We start from the raw sequence: 18,417 nt of genomic DNA, 5'->3' as shown, positions 1-18,417 counted from the left end.
TGGATGGATAAGGTTTTCATCTTTTACAAGAACTGGTAAAATGACGGTGCCTAGAGACTAAGCTGTGTATGTTCAATGCTGTTCTGGACCAAAAAACCAAAAACTACAAAAATGACAGAAAGCAAGAAACTTCCCAACAAGGTTCTCTCTGAAGTCGCTCAGAGCCCAGAAGCCAGGACAAGGTGTCCAGCGATAGTAACCACTGGGGAAGCATGTCACACTCCCAAGGAGGGTGGAGGGCCTGCTCCGTGTAGAGCGCACAGTCAGGCCTCGTGCCTCGTGCCTCTTGCTTTGCATGTGCAAAGCCTCGGGGGAAACAGAAGAGTCCGGAGACCTGACTCTGCACACACAGTGGTCCCCAGATGGTGTGGAGAAGCGGTCCCCATGAGCTGCTGGCGGGAACGTACAAAGTGCAAAGTCGGAGGAAAGATCCCCCGGTTCTTAAAATAGTAGAGGTTGGATCATAAGCTGACCCAGCAGCTGCCCTTCTGGGGCTCCAACAGATATCCACACTCCATATGTAACCCGGAGTGTTGGCCCACTTCCATAATGCCCACACTCAGAAAGAGGAGGCAGGAGGATGGGAGTTAAAGGTTATCCTCGGCTGCATAGGGAGAGGCCAGCCTGGGCTAAATGAGAGCCTGTCTCAAAAACACACAACCAAGCAGGCCATGGCAGCTGTCACTGCAAAGGGAAGACTCCCACCCACTGGTGGCGAAGCACTATCTCATCTAAACACCCCACCACCCTGCAATTCTGGAAGAGGCTGCAAACCACGGTCACTCGAGTCCATTTGTGGGTCGCGGCAGCGTGGTCTGTCCCAAAGGGTCTGAACTGGGGTGACAGTGCTGAGGCCTTCGGCCTCACCTGGCCTTTGCCCCGTTTCCCACGTTGAGTCCAGAGTGCCTAGCATGGTGCAGGTCTCCGGGGGTGGAGTGGGGGGGCGGGCTCCGGGGCCCCTTCCCTGCTCCTTGTCCCGGACTCTCTGCGGCCCAGGAGGCGCGGCCGGGGCGGTTCCGCGTGGCTCCTCCCCCGCCCCTCGGGGCTTTAGGTCCCTTGCCCGCCGCTGAGGGGCAGTCGGGCCGCCCGGTCTCCCGGCGATCGCGCGGATGGCGGCGCTGGCGGCGCTGGCCAAGAAGGTGTGGAGCGCGCGGCGCCTGCTGGTGCTGCTGCTGGTGCCGCTGGCCCTGCTGCCCCTGCTCTTCGCCCTGCCGCCCAAGGTACGGTGGCCCCGGGCCGAGACCCTCCCCTCTTGAGCCTGCCTCCCACTGGGAGCACCGGCTCCGCGGCTCCCTCCTTGCCTCTCCAGCTCTTCCCACTTCTAGAGGAATTCTAGATTTTGAGTTCTCACCGCTGGCTTGGTGCTCCCGGGGCATCTCCCTCCACAGTCTTCTGAAGGACAACTGTGTGACCGGCCGCCAGTCACTTAACCTCTCTGAACTTTGGCTTGCTTACACCTGTCTAAAAAGTGGGGATGTGCTAACGCAACACCGGCTCCAGTGTATGTCGGTGTCTTAGAACCAGTCTGGTGTGTAGTAAGCGCCTAATGCGTGCCAGCTGCTTTTGCTCTGTACCAAGTTACTCAATGATTGGAGACCGACACCTTCCTGAGGACTTCCTAGAGGAGGTGCCACCCGACCTGCGTTACCTCTGAAAAATCCCTTCAGAGGTCCCGCTCAAGCTGGGACAACTAAGGCTTGGAGACAGCAAGGGGCACTCTTAGGGTGACTCCGAGTGAGGACCCAAATGCTGTTTCCAGAGTTCAGTGTGATCTCAGAGGGAAGACCGGGGTGAGCTCAGGGCTCACATCAGTTCCTAGGGGTTCAGGCACCGGTACCCGGAGGGCACGGGGCGGTCACACTAAGTCACCTGTTCCAGAAGGTACTTGGGCTACCTAAGTAGTAAATGAACTAGTCAATGTTCCCAAAATAAAGGAAAGCTGAAGGTGTTATTAAAACGTGACACCCAAGAGCAAGCAGCCGAGCCCCAGGAGCAGCCTGCAGAAGACCCCCAGCATGCCCGGCAAGGAACGGTGACCCCAGGCTGGCTGGGTACAGGGAGTTCTCTGGTGCTCACTTCTCCAGCCCATCAGACCCTGTTGACATTGAAGAGAGCAAATAAATGACCTCAGAAGGGGTAGGTCACCGTACTCCCTACAGGGCCCTGCACTAACCGCTGGCCTGGCCCCCCCCCCCAGCCTCCTTCTTTCTCCGGCTCTCACTTTCTTTGGCTTTAAAATGGGGTGATCTTCTCTTTGCCTTTGGGGACCAATGTGAGGCTGGTTAAAGCTGGTGCAGCTGGCGTGGGAAAGGTGGAAGGTCAAGGCGGGATGCTGGTCTCGGCGCCGGCAGAGGTCTGGACAGAAGCGGCGAACATATAGGAGCTGTATCCCTGAAGGAAACTGTAAAGCCGGGAGCAGATCCGCCAGCATGGGTCTGGGAGGAGGTCTCACCAAGAGAAAGGACATTCCCACCCCAGGTTTAACTGAGTGCGGCTGCCACAGCCGCCTGAGCTTGTGTTGGATGGGTGGACATTAGAGAATATGGTGGACTGGCCAGCCTGGTGAGGGAGTGTCTCAAGCCAGGCTCTGCATCAGCCTCCTATATTGTCCACTCAACCAGGGAGGTGCCTGGGTTTGCCTTCACACTGGACGAGTAAGGAAGTAAAGGTTCATCAAGGCTGGGTAACCTGCCCAATGTGGCCCGACACAAATTTCAAACTTACCTAAAGCATCATGAGATTATTTTATATTATTTTTTGGATAACTCAATGGTGGGTTCTCAAGTGCTTGTAGGTGACATCGTGTGGCAGTGTCAGAAGGTCACACATGCCTAGTGGGACTATGCACACTGGATTGGTACCTTAGTTATCCAGGAAGGACCTTGTTGGTGGTGGCTCCCTGATGAGAACTCTTTATGTGGCCCTACCTAGATTCCACTGTCTCTAAGTGACTGACAGGCCAGGGCCTCCTCTTGGGAGGCAGATGGGTCTGCTTGGGCGAGGAGGGTTGGCCCCTGTGCATTCAGAGTGATTTACATAGTTCTCCTCAAGCCCCTGGCTGGTAAGAGCTGGCCTGTTCTACTCTTCTTTGGAAGTGGATCATGATTCCATGGAGGGCCTCTCTTTTTATTGCGAACGCTGGGCTTGTTGCTTGTAGACGATGTAGATGCAGCCTCCCCAAGGCTGGTGGGTGGGCCAATCTGAAAATGCTAACTGCAGCTCAGAGCATCTGTAGTGTCTGCCCCCTTCCCCTGGTCAGATGGCCTCCTGGAAGTCTCTGAACCCAAGGCCACCATGCAGGCGGTGTTGGGCAAACATGGCCTGGAAGTGCTTGAGAGTGGCAGGTACTGGACAAAGGGAGAAACTCAGACATTTGGTGTATTGTGGAATAATGTAGGCCGCCCCAGCTCAGCCCTGGGATTCAACCTCTGTGATTCCTCTAGGTCACATGTCTCTGATGTGCTAGGAGTCACTGGTCCAGATGGAGCTGGCCCACTGTGGGAAGCTGGGGTCGGGAACAGAGAGGCTCCTGACATTATGTCTTATACTGGGGTGCAAGGTCTGAGCAGAGAGGAATGGAGCAAGCCTAGAATTCCCAGCACCTGGGGGATCTTTTTCCATGACCCTGGGGGCGTGGAGGGGTGGCGGCTAGCAACTCTGGAAGTCAAGAGCCTGCCATGTTTTCCACCAATCGCCATCTCAGGAGATGGAAGTGTACAGGTAGCCCCGGATAGCTAGTGAGTGTGGCTGGGAACATTATAACATGCTTTCGAATCAACAGCAGCCTGCCGGCTTGCAGGGTAACTTCCTTCCCTCTGGTCCCCACAAGGAGCAAACAGCTGCTCTGGCCCTCGGGCCACTGTGAGCTCTGCGCCAGTGGGTGACCTGAGGATGCTCAGGATGCTCAGGAAGAACGGCTGGGGACGTTCCAGGCAGGACAGCAACAGAACACTGCACAGGGGGTGTACTGAGCAAGCTGCGATCCAGGCTAAATTGAGCCTTGGGGCACAGCTGGATGCCCCTGAGACCCTACCTTCTACCTTCATCCCCCATCCCCCCACCCCCACAGTTTTAAATTTTCCCATAGGTGTGTCTTTGGAGAGCCTTGACCTGGGGTGGTGGTCTTCTTAGGGGGTGTAGTTCATCTGCAAGTTCAGAAGTATTTCTTCAGTTTGGCTCCTTCTTAATGCCAGTGGGTGGCCACAGAAGGCTTTTCCTTCACTGTTTGTGGGATTTGAAATCAGGCCTGGATTCTCATGCCACAGGCCCTCTCAGGTCACTGGCTCCTCTGCACCTCCCTTTCAACATGGTTGCTTATCCTTCGGGCCCCAAGACATAACAACTGTGGAAGCATGGGACTTGGTAACTTTTCAATTCAAGAATGTTAGTGCTCCCATTTTCAGATAAGGAAAACTGAGGCTCTGAGAAGATCAAAGGATAAAAGAATAGAGACTCTGAAATGAAGGAATAGAGGGGGATGCCTCCTGGCTCCAAGGCTGAGTTCCTGAGCCCCAGTTTCCTCTTGATAGTCAAAGGGCTCCCCATCTCAATGGGCTGTGAGCAGAATGCAGGCAAGGCACAGAGGCAATACGGGCTATGCACAAATGTGGCCTTCATTGTCATAACCACGGCAGCACATCGCCCCTTCCCACCTGAGCTGAACTGAACAGCACAGCTCATTCCCTCCCACAGAGGTCTTAAGAAGGGAGTATGATGGCCATCATCATCTTCACAGACGAGGAGATGGCAGGGAAGTTGAGTCACATTCCTGACATCACACAGCTACCGCCCCCCCCCCCCAGTGCCTGTCCCTCGCCTCTAGGCCCTGGGCATTAGAAGACAAGGTGACCAGGCTGTGCAAGGCCCTGGTGGGGATTCCTGGGACAAGCATAGGAGTCCAGTCCTGTGGGTCAACGCCTTCTGTGTCCAGCCCCTGCTACATTTACAGCATTTCACTGAAGCCCAGAGAGGGCTGGGCATGGGGGGTGAGGCAGACAGCTCAGATTGTAAAGCTTTCACCTTGGAATAGTGGGGACCTAAGTTCAATCCCCAGAATGCAGGAGAAAATGTGGACATGGCTGTGTGCACTTGTGGTCCCCCACTGTGGGAGGCAGAGACAGGGGGATTCCCTGGGACTCACTGGCCAGCCTGGCAAGCCTAATTGGCGAGCTCCAGGCCACTGAGAGACTGTCTCAAGGAGGTGGCCAGCCTTCCTAAGGATGACACCTAAGGTTGTCCTCTAGCCTCCAGGTGCGCAGACACAGACACGTGTGCACCTGCTTATACATGAACACACACACACACACACACACACACACACACACACACACACACACACACACACACAAATGCTGAATTCCAGAAAGCTAGGAACAGGGTCTGACTTTACCTCCCGCTGTAAATATCACCACAGCAGTCAGTGGTCCCTCATGACTCTGATGTTTATTCCATCACATTCCTCCTGTTTACTTTTTAGAACACAGTCCCAGACTACCCCACCCCCCGCCCCTCCGCCGCTCCTTTCTAGAAGACTTAACACACCTACTTACAGGGGAGCCTTTGTGAGGGGTCCATGTATGAAAGCCCAGGATCTCGATGACTGTACAAACAGAGATAATACACAGGCAGACTCCGGGGCCTGGAGATCCGGGCCATGCGGTGCCTCCCTGAAACCCAGGGCCTGAGAGGGGTCTCTCAGGGTGCCAAGTCATTAGGAGAGGTGGCTGCGTGCACCAGCACTAGGGCCAGGTTTGGTTTCAGAAGACAGGAGAGAAGAGAGAGGTGGGTATAGCCTGTCGGCCTTCAAGCCTCTGTGTCCCATGCAGTCTCTGTGCTGACCTTTTGTACCTCATCTGCCTGCCCCGCTGGGCGGCTTGTGAGAGTGCAGGGCCCCTGGCTGCTCCCTGTCCTCCCATGATAATGCAGGGACCACTCACGTGATGGTCGGTGGCTCTAAAGTTCAGGAAGTCTCTGAACAGTGGTCACCAAAGATGGTGGGGCCCAAAGTCCTCGTGTGTTGGATGGGAAAGGGACTTCACGGAGGTGACCCACTGAAGGGAAGAGCCTTGTCCATTATCTAGGTGAGTCATCGTTACATGAGTCAGATAGGATGGACCAGGTGGGATTGGAGCTGGAAGGTGACATGATGGCAGACAATAAGGAGTAGAAGGTGGCTTCAGAACTGGCTCTCATCCCAGGGTCTTTGCAGCACTCTGTCTGAACCACTGCTTCTTGAGGAGCCTTCGAGGTTGACTCCCTCAGTTCACCCAAGTGGCTCACCTCCTCCAAGGCCTTCACCGCCCCTGCCTCAGGTCCTGTCTGGAAGAGAAAACGAAAGATCTGCGCACCTTGCTCTGTTCTCTGCCCCTCCCCTCACAACCTTTATCATCAGATGTATCTGTGCACCTGCCATCTACAATCCCCCGAGGGAGGCCAACCCCACCAGGGCAGGGTTCCCTGTCCCTGTCCACGGTGTCTTCAGCCCAGCATAGGGCCCGACGTGTAGTAGACACTCGGCAAACACAAGTTGCATAAGAGAACCAGGAATGCTGGTCCCCAGCCAAGCTCTCGTGGTGCACTTCTCACAAATCCTCCGGTGACCCTGGAGAGGAGCTCCTGAGCTCCCCGGGGTCCTCTCTGCCCGCCCCGTGCAGATCCTGGGGCCTGGCTCTGGGAGTGCCGGCTGGCCGGTGACTGCCGGCTGGCCGGTGACTGCCGTAGGGTGCTTCCCGGGCTGAGCCGAAGTCTTGTTTGTTCCCCCAGGCCTTTTGCCTTATGTACCAAGGTGCTGGGGTGACAGGGACAAACTGGAAAGCTTTTACCTTGGGTCAGGCTGGCAAGCTGGAAAACATCTGTCCTGTTGATTGTTCCTGGCCTGGATGGAGTAGGGGCAGGGAGGAGGAGGAGGAAGAGGAGGAGGAAGAAGAGGAGGAGGAGGAGGAGGAGGAGGAGGAGGAGGAGGAGGAGGGCAGGACAATGCTGGGAAAGGCAGGGAAGGGGGCCTGTCTGTCCCACACTAGGCTTCAGGGCACCTTGGCCCCAGAGAGTAGGGACTGGCAGAAGCCATACTGGCCGAGCACCTACTCTGAGTCTGGCTGAGAGCCTACTGTGTGCGTGGCACATTGTATTCCACGGAACCGATCCTGTGACACCAGATAAAGCAGCCCCCAGGACTCAAGGCAGTAGAGCAACGTGAACATTAGCAGCAGTCTTGAGTTGCTTTCCCATCCTGCCCTGCAACGGGCTGTCGCCTACCTGCCACCTCTCCCCACGGTGCCAGGATTTTTCAGGGAGCTCCCAGACACAGGGTGACTGTCATGGAAGAAGAAGCTCGTCACAATCATGGGTGCCTAGAAACAGGAGCAGGTTACCATGCCGCCAAGGGTACCCCAGGAAGCCCAGGGCCTGCAGGAGGCAGAGGGGGACGCGGAGGAAGGGCGTAGGGAGACTCTTTCATGGGAATAAAAGCTGAGGCAGGGCTGCAGGTCTGGCCTGGCCGCGGTGAGGACCTCACTGGGCTCTGGGACACAGGGCTGTCCCCAGGTGGTGTTGGGCCCTGGAGAGATTTGTAGGGGTGAACAGCAGCCCGGTGTGTGAGTCCCTCCGAGCAGGCGGCTGGAGCGTGAGCTCTGCAGTGGTTACTTTGTTGTGAGCAATGTTGCAGGCTTCTTCTCTCTGGGAATCCATGCATCTTGGGTGGTACAGCCCCTCCAGGGGTCAGACCACCAGGTGCAGAAACCAGAAAACATGATCAGAACTCTCTCCTGCCCTCACTGCTTTTCTTACTATCTGCTAGCCACTTATAAGCCTGCCCAGCTGTGCCTGCCTCAGGACTTTTGTACTCGCTCTGCCCTGGAGCTCTCTTGCCCCAGTCTGCTGCAGCTGGATGCCTGTGGTTATTAAGGTCTTAGGCGCAAGGGCACCTCCTCCAGGGAGTCCTCCTGCATGACCACTTGGAAAGATCTTGGCCTGTTCACCCCACAGAAGCTCTCCAGAGCTACTCCGCTGCTTTGTCTGCACAGAGTCACATACGGGACTGTTGTTTTGTCCGGTGTCCTCTCACCCTGGGCTGTGGGCCGCATCCGAGCAAAACCTCATCTGCTACAGTTCCCACCTGTGTCCCTAAGGTCTGGAACTTCGCCTGACACGTGGAGGGTACTTGTCAACACCAGAGTGGGCAAGCTTGGATTTAAACACAGGACCTGGTTTCAGAGTGTGTACGCCTCTTAAAACCCCTGCCCACATCTGGATTGTGGCACATTTGAACTGAAAACAGCAGTTTCTGCTTCTTCAGCTGGGAGACTGAGGTCAGGGGGCAGGGAAGCAGTCCTGGGTTCCCCAGTGGGGAACCCCAGAGCATCCCAGGAGTCCTCCCAGCTAGGTGGCCAGCCCCCTCCCCTGTGGGCACCCGTAGCTCTGGGCCTCAGCCATAGTCCTCTGAGGCCTGGCCAGCTTTCCGCTTCTCCATACTTCTGCCAGGTGTGTAAACAGGCCTGCGTGGTTCTTGGTGGCGCAGCAGGGGGCTAGATCGAATGTCCTGACCCAGCCCCACAGGACAGTGCTCTCTGTACTGATGGGCCGAGGGCTCTGTTACCCCCAGACCCTGAAGACACAGTCAGCATGCCAGTGCCATGCGGTTACCCCAGTGCAGGTGCACCAGGGGCTTGGGGAGACACACGTGGCTGTGCAGCCTCCTGACGGGCTGTTTCCCTCCCCAGATCCCAGCCTCAACTTCCTCCCCTGCAGAGTGGATCAGTGCAACCCACTTGCCGGGAAAAGGGAAATGTCTGGCGACAACAGGTGCCTCGGAAAGGCTGGCTGCCACCGCCTGCAAGACAAGGGAGCCTGCGTCCATGTTTGTGTCTCTGAAACCCACGCCAGGCGTGGCAGCAGCCTAAAAGGATGAAGACACCGGAGCAGGGCCCTCCGGGCTAGCATGCCCCTGCCACCCAGCCCAGTGGGGACCCACAGTTTCCCGAGGATACCTTAAGTTGTAGGCTGGCCTGAGAGGAGCCTCGGGGTTCAATGTGCCATGCTCTTCTGCAGGGAGATGCTGGAACCCATAAGAGGAGGCTGCAGGGAGGGACCTCTCCCCTTCCCCCAGAAGTCCTTTAAGAATCGCAGCTCAAGACTCACATGGCAGCTCAGGGATGTTCAGAACAGCTCCACATGGGAGTGTGGGAAGCAATCGGTATAGAACGGTCCAGGCATTTCACTGAGCTGCACCGCAGCTGGTTCATAGCAAATGAAAACTGCTTTGAGATAGCCCCTCACCCCAGTCACAATGGCTTTCATCAAGAAGCGTGACGACATGGGAGCTGAAGAGATGCCTCAGTGGTTAAGAGCACTCACTACTATTACAGAAATAAGTGTTACAAATAGTAAAGAAATCTGACAAAATATTGGAGAGGATGGGGAGAGGGAGGAACATTTATTTACTGCTGGTGGGTGCACAAGTTCATAGGACCATCATGGAAACGTGTTTGGAGGTTCCTCAAAACATTTTAAATAGAACTAACATGAGCCATCTATTCTGCTCCTAGGATAGACCCACAAAACCCCATGTCCTATCATTTGCATTTTGCTGATTTAGGGATATTGAACACTTTTAAAATTAGGGATTGGCTATTTGTGTTTCTTTCTTTTTGAAAACTGCCTATTCATTTCATTTGCCCACTTGCTGATTGGCAATTTTATTGTCTTGGTAGTTAACTTCTGCAATTCTCTGTAAATTCTGCCATTAGCCCCTGTCTGAAGTGGAGCTGATAAAGATTGCCTGCCGCCCATTCCGCGAACCTCTCTGGCTGACCGTTAACTCTACCAGCTGTTCCCTTCTTCGTATGCTGACGTTTTATTTCCAGAGTTCCAGCTGTTGGTACTTGGGGCTGGCTCCCAGGCTCTAGGTGCTCTGGTCAGGAAGTCCTTGCTTCCTTGAGGAGTATTCCCTTGGCTATTGTCTAGAACTCCGCATCTCAAATTTTAAAATTAAGGTCTTTAATCCATATCAAACTGATTTTTTGGGCAAGGTAAAAGCTAGGAACCAAATTTCCGTCTTCCGCAGGTGGATATTGAGTTCTGTCGGCACTGGTTGAACAAGCTGTCCTTTCTCCAATGTGCGTTTCTGCCTTTGTCAAAACCTAGGCAGCCATACCTTTTTCAGTTTCTTTCTAGGGTCCCAGTTCTGTTCTGGTCTACCCGTCTGTTCTTACGCGTCACCAGGCTGTCTTGTCGCTATAGCTCTGTGGTATAATTTGAGGTCAGGTGTGGTGATCCTTCCAACCGTTTCTACCCCTTAAGGTTACTTGGCTGTGTGTGCTTCCATGTAAATTTTTATGGGTTTCCCCCCCCTAGATCAGTGAGGTGTGGCATCAGAATTTTGATAGGTATTGCATTAACCCCACACATTAATTCCAGTAGTATAGCCATCTCCCCAGTATTAATCCTGCCAATCCAGGAGCATGGTGGTCTTCCCATCCTTTAGTGCTGTCTGTGATTTCTTTTTTTGGTGGCTTGACGTTTTATTGTGGAGGCCTTTCTCTCGTTTGGTTTAGTGTATTCACAGGTACTTAATTTGGGGGAAATCTATTTTGAATGGGATATTTTTCCTAGTTTCTTTCTTGGAAAGTACAGAAGAGAATAAGGTACAGGGGTATGGCCCCACCTTGATGGCATGTAACACAGGGGGCACTTCTCCCTCAACCTTGCCCACAGCTGTGCCTTGTCACCTCGGTGCCACACGACCTGTGCCAGGCGCTGGTCTATGGATTCCTTCATTAAAGCTCCCCCTACAGCCTCCATTCACAGAAGCTCAGCGTGAATGAGGAACTAGGGTCACTGTCTTCCTGGAGAAAGGTGGGTGGGAACAATGAGGTCACTGTCTTTCAAGGATGAACCACACCCCAAGCTACACTTTAGCTGTGCATTGGCTCCCTCACTCATCATAGCACCTCTGTTTAGAGATGGGTGAACTGAGGCGTGGGGCAAGTTCAGCAACTCCTCTGTCCACAGGTACGGTTGACACAAGAGGAAGCCGTGGGCTGTACCCTTGAGCCTCAGACCTCTGCAGTGGGTTCGGGTGCCCTGAGTGCGGTACTGGGTTAAGTCATTCACGGTCTTTGACTCCTCACACCGGAAGGTTCTGGTAGGAGAAATGAACAGATGACTCACAGCAGAATGGGTTCTATGTGCGCTTCCACTTCCTCCCTGGGTGGTTCAGCTTGGAGGGTCAGCAGAGCTGAATGCAGGTTCCTTTTTGCTGAAAGGAGAGACTGAGGCAGGGAGAGCTAGGCTAGAAGCACACTCAAGGTTCATGGTTGAGAAGTATGTCTGGGTCATCCTGTTATACAACAGATGGTGGGTCTCTACTATTCACTCCATGGTTCAAACCCCAGAAGTCATCGACAGTGGGTAGTGGCTCAGGAGCCCACCAGGCCTCTGTGTCTCTCTTGAGTGCCCTGCTCAGTGCATGAGAGGTTTTCCTGGCTGATTCTGGCTCCACACAGGGTAAGAAGGCATTCCCTCCCACTTCCCCTTACCCCAATTTCCCAGAACCAACAGTTTTCAGTGAAGAGAGAGACAGAGACAGACAGACAGACACAGAGACAGAACACGAACATGCAAGGCACATCTGGGTGGTGGAAGGTGGAACAAGGCTTTCTTTTGTTATCTCCTCCGCTTCAAGGAAGGCACCATCTAGCTCCCAGGAGCCCAGAAGACAGAGGAGGCTTGAGCCTGGAGATGACCAGGGCAAGGAGAGCCAGGATGACCCCACTCCCCAGCCCTTACCTTCCTATGGCCCTCTGAGACCAGGCAATACTCAAGGCTTGCTGGTCCCACGGTGGCCCAGCTTAGCTAATGACAAAGCCAGACTTGTAGGGAGAGCAAAGAACTGACATGTGTGAGACAGGACTGCTTCCCCAGGGCACCTGGCAGGCACTGGGCACCCTGTACCCATCGGATGATATGACTGGCTGAAGCACAGAGAGGCTCAACGTTATGCAGCTGGCTGAAAAACCAGGACTTCAAGCCAACGGCCAAGCCTAAGCTCTCTTCCCCACCTCTGGCTCGACTATCTATGTCCGTTTCAATCTCCATAAAATCTGTCTTCTGGAGAGCCCCAGACACTTCCAGAGTCCCAGCTTAGCATGTAATTGACCCATCCATCCTTCCCCTGGGTAGCCTTCTTCAACGCCCCCACCCTGTCCAGCACAAATTCCTGTTTCACTGCACCACCACCACCACCACCCCACCACCACCCCCACCCCCCCCCCCCCCCCCCCCCGTGCAGCCGAGCAGTGGAGCAGCCATCAAGAGCTGGCCTGAAGCCACACCTCCAGGCGATAGATAAGCAACACTGGTGGGTTGCTGCCCGCTCTGAGCCTCGGCTTGCCCTTCCGCACAATGGGCCCATCTTCCCAGGATTCACACAGTGAGGATAGACTCAAGAGGCACAGGCTGGGGTTGAAACCAGCTCATCTACTTGACTGAGCTGCTGAGGCTGAGACAATCACCCTGAGTGTGCTTCTGGCCTAGCCCTCCCTGCCTCAGTCTCCCCTTCCAGCAAGAGGGAACCTATAGATGGCTCTGCCCGCCCTCCAAGCTGAGCTGTCCATGGAGGAAGTGAGGCCCCTAGAACCTTTTCTGCTGAGGCTCTCGTACTGTGGACTGAGCAGGGGCCTGCCTCTCATGAGCATCTCATGGTGCATCCTGCAGAACCACTTCCGGGTGGGGGGTGGACTCCAGCAGCAGGTGAGATAGTGGCAGGAGCAGGGCTTGTTCTTCCACTTCCTGGCTGTTTGAACTTGGGAAAGCTACTCAGCTTCTCCATGCTGCAGTTTCCACCTCTGCAAAACAAAGAGACTCTGATAAGCAGCTGGTGGGGATGTGGGGGAGACTGGCTGTTATATCTAAGAAACCGAAGGATCGAGGCCCATGAGAGGTGCTTGGGCAGCCCTCTGCAGTATGAGGGCTAGCACGGACATTTGCATCACAGTGAGCCTATGGCTGGTGGCTTGGATGGGACATGGGGCTCATCCCTGTACCCTTCTGGCCTCCCCTCTTCTTGGAACCCTCCTTTCTTCCCCTCTAAGCTGGAATAGGCTGATCTGCCCTGGGCTGCCTGGAAGGTCAAAGGAGAGAGTGCCCATGTGGAGAAAAACCTCAGTGGCCACTCTCTTGTCCTTCGTATCTTTGGCTCGAAGCCCAGAGCCCTGGATTGGGAGGGGCTGTGAGTAGTAGAGGCTCCTCGTCAAAGGGGGGCTGGAGAGTCCCAGGGCCGGGCCTGGGAGCGCATGACCAGGTTCCTGGGTAGGTCACTGAGTGGGGCAAGTGGCGCCATGCCAGGAAGCCATGGACACAAGACCCACGAAGCATCTGGGCTGGGCTAAGAGCGCCCCACTTTGAGCAGAAGCCAGACACACCCTCACCAACCTCAGTCTCCTCACCACACTTGCCTCTGCACAGATGCAAGGCACAATGGAGGCTCAGTCTTGCACCCAGTACCAGCACACAGGTACCTCAAATACATGTTCTGAATGCAAAGTCAACATTCTTTTGTTTTGTTTTTGAAACAGGGTCTCATATAGCCCAGGCTAGCCTCGAACTCCCCATGTAGCTGAGGATGACTTTGAATGTCTAGCCTTTCTGCCTCCAAATCTTTGGGACTCTGGTCACAGACTGGAACAGTCTAGGTGGGCTTTGAAGCTTATTCCACCAGGGGTGGGTTCCACCCAAGCCAGAGAAGGTGGACCTCCTGACTGAACCGGGCCAGTAAGGGTAGAACGCATCTCCTGATTGATGAGATTGTGGAACAGTTGGGGACACTGAGGCACAGACAGGGGAGGAGCTGCTCAAGGTCATACAGTGAGTCAGCTTCTTTTCCCAGAGGGACACAGTTGAGGGTTGAGTCAGGCTGCTGGGACTCCTGATCTGGGGCCATTCCTGACTGGTGCCGGCCGCCTGCTGGCTTGTGAATGATTAGTGAGACCTGGGCAGTCAGAGTGTGAGCTGCCCCAGGAACACTTTTAATGAATGGCTCCAGAAGCTTGAACTTGTCAGGACATCTGCTAATGAGTCCAGGGGTCAGCACTGCGCTGGGTGGGGGCAGGGGCAGCATTCCCCTGAGCCAGCCCTCCAATCCCTCCTCACTCCCCTGGTGAGAGCCCCGCAGGGCTTAGCTGCTTCTAAGACAGACAGGGGGAACCTGAGAGGCAGACTTACAGATTTCTGGTACTCCAGAGCAGCCTCCCACATACCTCACTTACAGGGAGGCAACACTTGCTCTTGACATCTGGAGCTGTGGTAAAGAGTCTGCACTTAGGACTGGAAAGATGGCTCCTGGCTTCGTCTCTGGGTGCCTGAGGTCTTCACAGGTCCCTTGTTTATTACTGGGAGCCGCTGACTAGGATGCTTCTCAGCTTGGTGGACCGGAAGTGTTTCTGTTTGGCCTTGTTTGTATTGTCAGGCCAGGGCCTGTCCCCAGAGCAGTGGTCAATGCTCCAGTCACCCTTCCCTTTAGTGTCTGTGTCTAAATGGTACCACGGCCATCATCTTCAGCCTGCAGAAAAGACATCAAGTTCCCTGCAGAACTGCAGAAGCAAAGTCTGAGGCCTGCCTCCTTTTGTTTGGTTTTGTTTGAGACAGGAGTCTTACTATGTAGCCTAGGCTGGCCTCAAAATTTCAGTCTCCCTGCTTCAGCTTCCAGAGTATTAGGCCACCAGGTAGGACGAACCTAACGTAAAAGGCAAGTAGTGTGCACAAAGTGACAGCCACCTGCAGGAGGTGGCCCCACATTGGTGGCTGACTCTGTGCCATGCTTGGCTGCCGGTTGTAGAGGACCCTCAGAACAGCAGTGCTAGGACACTGAAATCCTTTTGAAAAGAGTTAAGTGATAGAGTCAGGATTCAAAGCCAGGCACCTTGGCACTGGACACCACCTCTTAAGTCACAGGTTCCTATGGGTTCAGGTTTTTACCTCCTTCTCAGTTCCCTGTCTACTGCTGTCCCTGGGGGTCCCAAACCTGCTTTGTTGAGGACTACATGTCTTCCAGATGCCAGACCTATCTATGGTGGTCATAGGATGCCATTGTTCCCACACTACCTGAAAAGGAGGTGGCGTGGCCGAGGTCACACACCACAGTCTGAACCCCTAAGCCTGACAGTTGCAGCCCTGCTCGGCTTCTTCCCTGCTGGAGCCCCAGGTTCAGGCCCTCACAGCAGCTGTGCATTCCTGAAGTCTACATGAGCCTCAAGGAGGCAGCAGGTACCAACCACTATGGGCAGCTGGTCCCCTTCCTGATTCCCCGAGGGTTGCCTGGCTCTCTACCACCATCCTGGCTGGCTGCTGCCCCCCCCCCGACAAAGGTCCCAGGAAAGCCCGTGAGAGGGAGAGGACTGTTAGTGTGGATTTGGTGTCTGGTGGGCCCCTGCCCATGGCCATTTCCTTCTCTTCTCCTCATGGGCAGAGGGGCCAGCCTGGAGCAATGGGGGAAAGTCACCTGGGCTGCCTGGAAATCATTCCCCAGCTCAAAAATTAACTGTCTGACAGGGCATTTTCTCCCCCTCCCCCTGCATGCTCTGTGTAGAGACTTTAATCCCTGTGGCGAGGTTCGACCTAAGCACTGCATCTTTGGCGGAGGGATTATAATGCTTCCTGTGAGAAGGCCAGGCTCTAGCCAGGGTGTCGGGGTTGCCTGGCTGAATCCAGGATAGTAACCAGTTGCCAACTCTGCCCTTGTTCCTAACCAGGTTAGGTCAAAAGTGAGCCCAGGGCACCCCACAGAGCAGGTCGGAAAGGGGCTCCTAGTCAAGGGAAGGTACAAATTCTGTGCTCTAGGACACAGTGGTGCATGCCTAGAATCCCAGCACTCAGGAAGTAGAAGAAGGGGGATTCAAAGCCAACAATGGCTACATAGTAAGTTTGGGGCCATCCTGGGCTACATAAGACCCTTGACTCAAAAACTCAACTGATCTACCAACTGAGAACCAGAGCAAAGGTCTGTCCCAGGGCTTAGGTCAGGATAAGAGCGGAGGCCCTGACTGAGAAGGGGCAGCTCTGACAGGCCTGCTCCATGCCGAGTGAGCCCCTCCTCAGCTCCTGGTCACTCAGGCTCACTTCAAAGGCCTCTCTCTAGAGAGTTTATCCTCACTCATGTAACGTGGGCTCTTGGTGGGATCCTCTCAGGCTAAGCCTCTGCTCACTAGCTGGAGTTGAGCGCTGGGCTACAGTCCGTAATCTCTCCTCCCTCTAGCCCCGAGCTCCACGAAGACAGGGCTTTGCTCAGCCCCATGCTCAGGTCACCAGATACCGGCTACAGGGAGGAAGAAATGGTGCAAAGCAGGCCATTGGGGCTCGAAGGCAGGCACAGCAGGGTAAGCCGGGGTGGGGGGGAGGGAGGCACAGCCCCTGCATAGATCAGACTTGCTTTCCTGATAGTACTGTAGGTGAAGAAAGAACGTTCTTTACAGGGGGAAATGCCCCACCAGAGGGTAGCTTAGAACCGGGGCTGGACTTCAGTGTCTCAAGGGCCACAGGGAGGGGTGGGGTGGTAAAGTGGGGTGCGGGCTCCTAGGACAGAAAGTGCTGCTCTCAGCTCTGTGCTGTTCAGTGTGGATGTGGGCTCCACTGTGCCGGAGTGCACCTGGATTCCCAAGAGATGCTTCAAACTGCTCTTCTGTGGAATTTCATAGTATTAAAAAATTTGCTCATCAAAAGACCCTGTGGACTAGAAAACAAACAAGAGAGGACCTGCCTCTTCCAGATTGTTTGTTTGTTTGTTTGTTTGTTTGTTTGTTTGAGACAGTGTCTCATTATGTAGCTCAGGCTGGCCCTCTGTCTTCCTGCTTCAGCCATCCTGAGTGCTGGGATAACAGGCATGCATCACTATGCCCAGTCTGGAATGGTTTAAATTGGTGGTTAGAGATACCTCTGGTAATGATTGGACATGCTCAGGGAGTGCTCACACCTTCATACTGAAGGAAATATCAATACACAGACGGACTGTAAGGGATCCCAGGGCCCTGTGCTAAAAAGGCCTACTCTGTCTTAAAATCCCCAACTTACAGATGTAAAAGCTGAGGCCTGGAAAGGCTGGGGAAAATTTCAGGACCATGGAGAGCACCCACAACCATCCTGGCCACCAAAGGACTAGTGGGCTGAGGCAGAGAACCCATGGGGTCACAGTTTCACTGCACCTCACAGCAGATGGATTGCACTTGTCTCTCGGCCCCTTGTTTCCTGAGCCTAGGCCAGCTGCATGGCCAAACCACCATCTGCCAGCCACATCTGGGAGTGCTGGCTTCCCTTCACCCCTCAAGGCAGGTTGTGGTAGCAGCTGTAGGTCAGTCACATGGTTCCTAGGACAGTTCCTTTGACTTTGCTTAGAGGTCATTGAGGAGGCACCCGATCTTCCCAGAGTCCTTCCTGGGTCACTCTGGTAACTCCTTTGCCTTCTTGCACTGGTTCTGCCCAGAGGTTCTGCCTCTGGAGGGGGAGTTTGCTGAAGAACCAGAGGACTCAGAAACAAAACAAAACAAAACAAAACAAAACAAAACACTGATGGCGGAGAAACCAGAGAATGAGGCCTGGAGAAGATGGCAGTCTGAGAGGCCAGGTGCCACAGCAAGAAAGATGTCCCAGGCCAGAGCTAGGAAGAAGTTGATACAGATAACTGGGGAGCAGTCAAAGTGGGAAGCGGTCTCTAGCACAGGAGGAAAAGAGGTTTCTACTGCATCCCATCCAAATATCATAGTCCCATGTCACAAGCTTAAATTAAAGAAGTGAAATTCCAGTTTCTCGGCAGCACTCGCCACATTTCAAGCACTTGCTGGTCTCACCCGGAAGACACTAAATGTTACAGTGAGTACAGTTACTGTCCAGGGTCTGGAGGCCTGGGACAGGGATGGGGTGCTGCAGAATCCCCTGGATAAGCCACCAAATACCCTGTGCCTCGGTTTGTTCCTCTGCAAATTGAGATGTCTGCATCCCATGGGAGCCTGTGGGGATAAAAGCCTGAAAATGGGGTCTTTAGAGGTGGATCAGAGGTTAAGATCACTGGCTGCTCTTCCAGAGGACTGGGGTTCAAGTTCCAGCACCCACATGGCAGCTCACAACTGTCTGTAACTCCAGTTTCAAGGGATCTGACACCCTCACACAGACATACATGTGGCAAAACACAAATGCACATAAAAAATAAATTAATTTTTAAGTGCTTGAAAATGCATTTTGAAGTGTGTAGTTGATGGAGAATTATCTTAGAGATAAACTCATAGAAAAACCTTACTTATTCATTGCTTTATTCCAAATCTCCACTGCTAATGTGTGTGTGTGTGTGTGTGTGTGTGTGTGTGTGTGTGTGTGTGTGTGTGTAGATACATGGTTTATGTACTTGTTAGTGTGGAGTGTGTACATGAGCATTTATTT

The 18,417-nt window shown here is 54.1% G+C and overlaps 1 protein-coding gene across 1 annotated transcript in view; it reads left to right on the top strand.

Annotated features, from left to right (window-relative positions):
• The first annotated feature begins 1,104 nt into the window (after window positions 1-1,104).
• The window catches only part of Slc13a3 (solute carrier family 13 member 3), a 69,676-nt gene continuing 52,363 nt past the window's right edge, over window positions 1,105-18,417 (top strand). The window contains exon 1 of the mRNA XM_028868499.2: window positions 1,105-1,220. Coding sequence (XP_028724332.1) covers window positions 1,110-1,220 — 111 coding nt within the window. The 5' untranslated portion in view covers window positions 1,105-1,109. The remainder of the gene's footprint in view (window positions 1,221-18,417) is intronic.

Source organism: Peromyscus leucopus, chromosome 4 (assembly GCF_004664715.2).
Source record: "Peromyscus leucopus breed LL Stock chromosome 4, UCI_PerLeu_2.1, whole genome shotgun sequence".
Taxonomy (NCBI): Eukaryota; Metazoa; Chordata; class Mammalia; order Rodentia; family Cricetidae; genus Peromyscus; species Peromyscus leucopus.
Note: the sequence above shows the minus strand (reverse complement) of the source record. Positions and strands in the feature narration are given on the sequence as shown.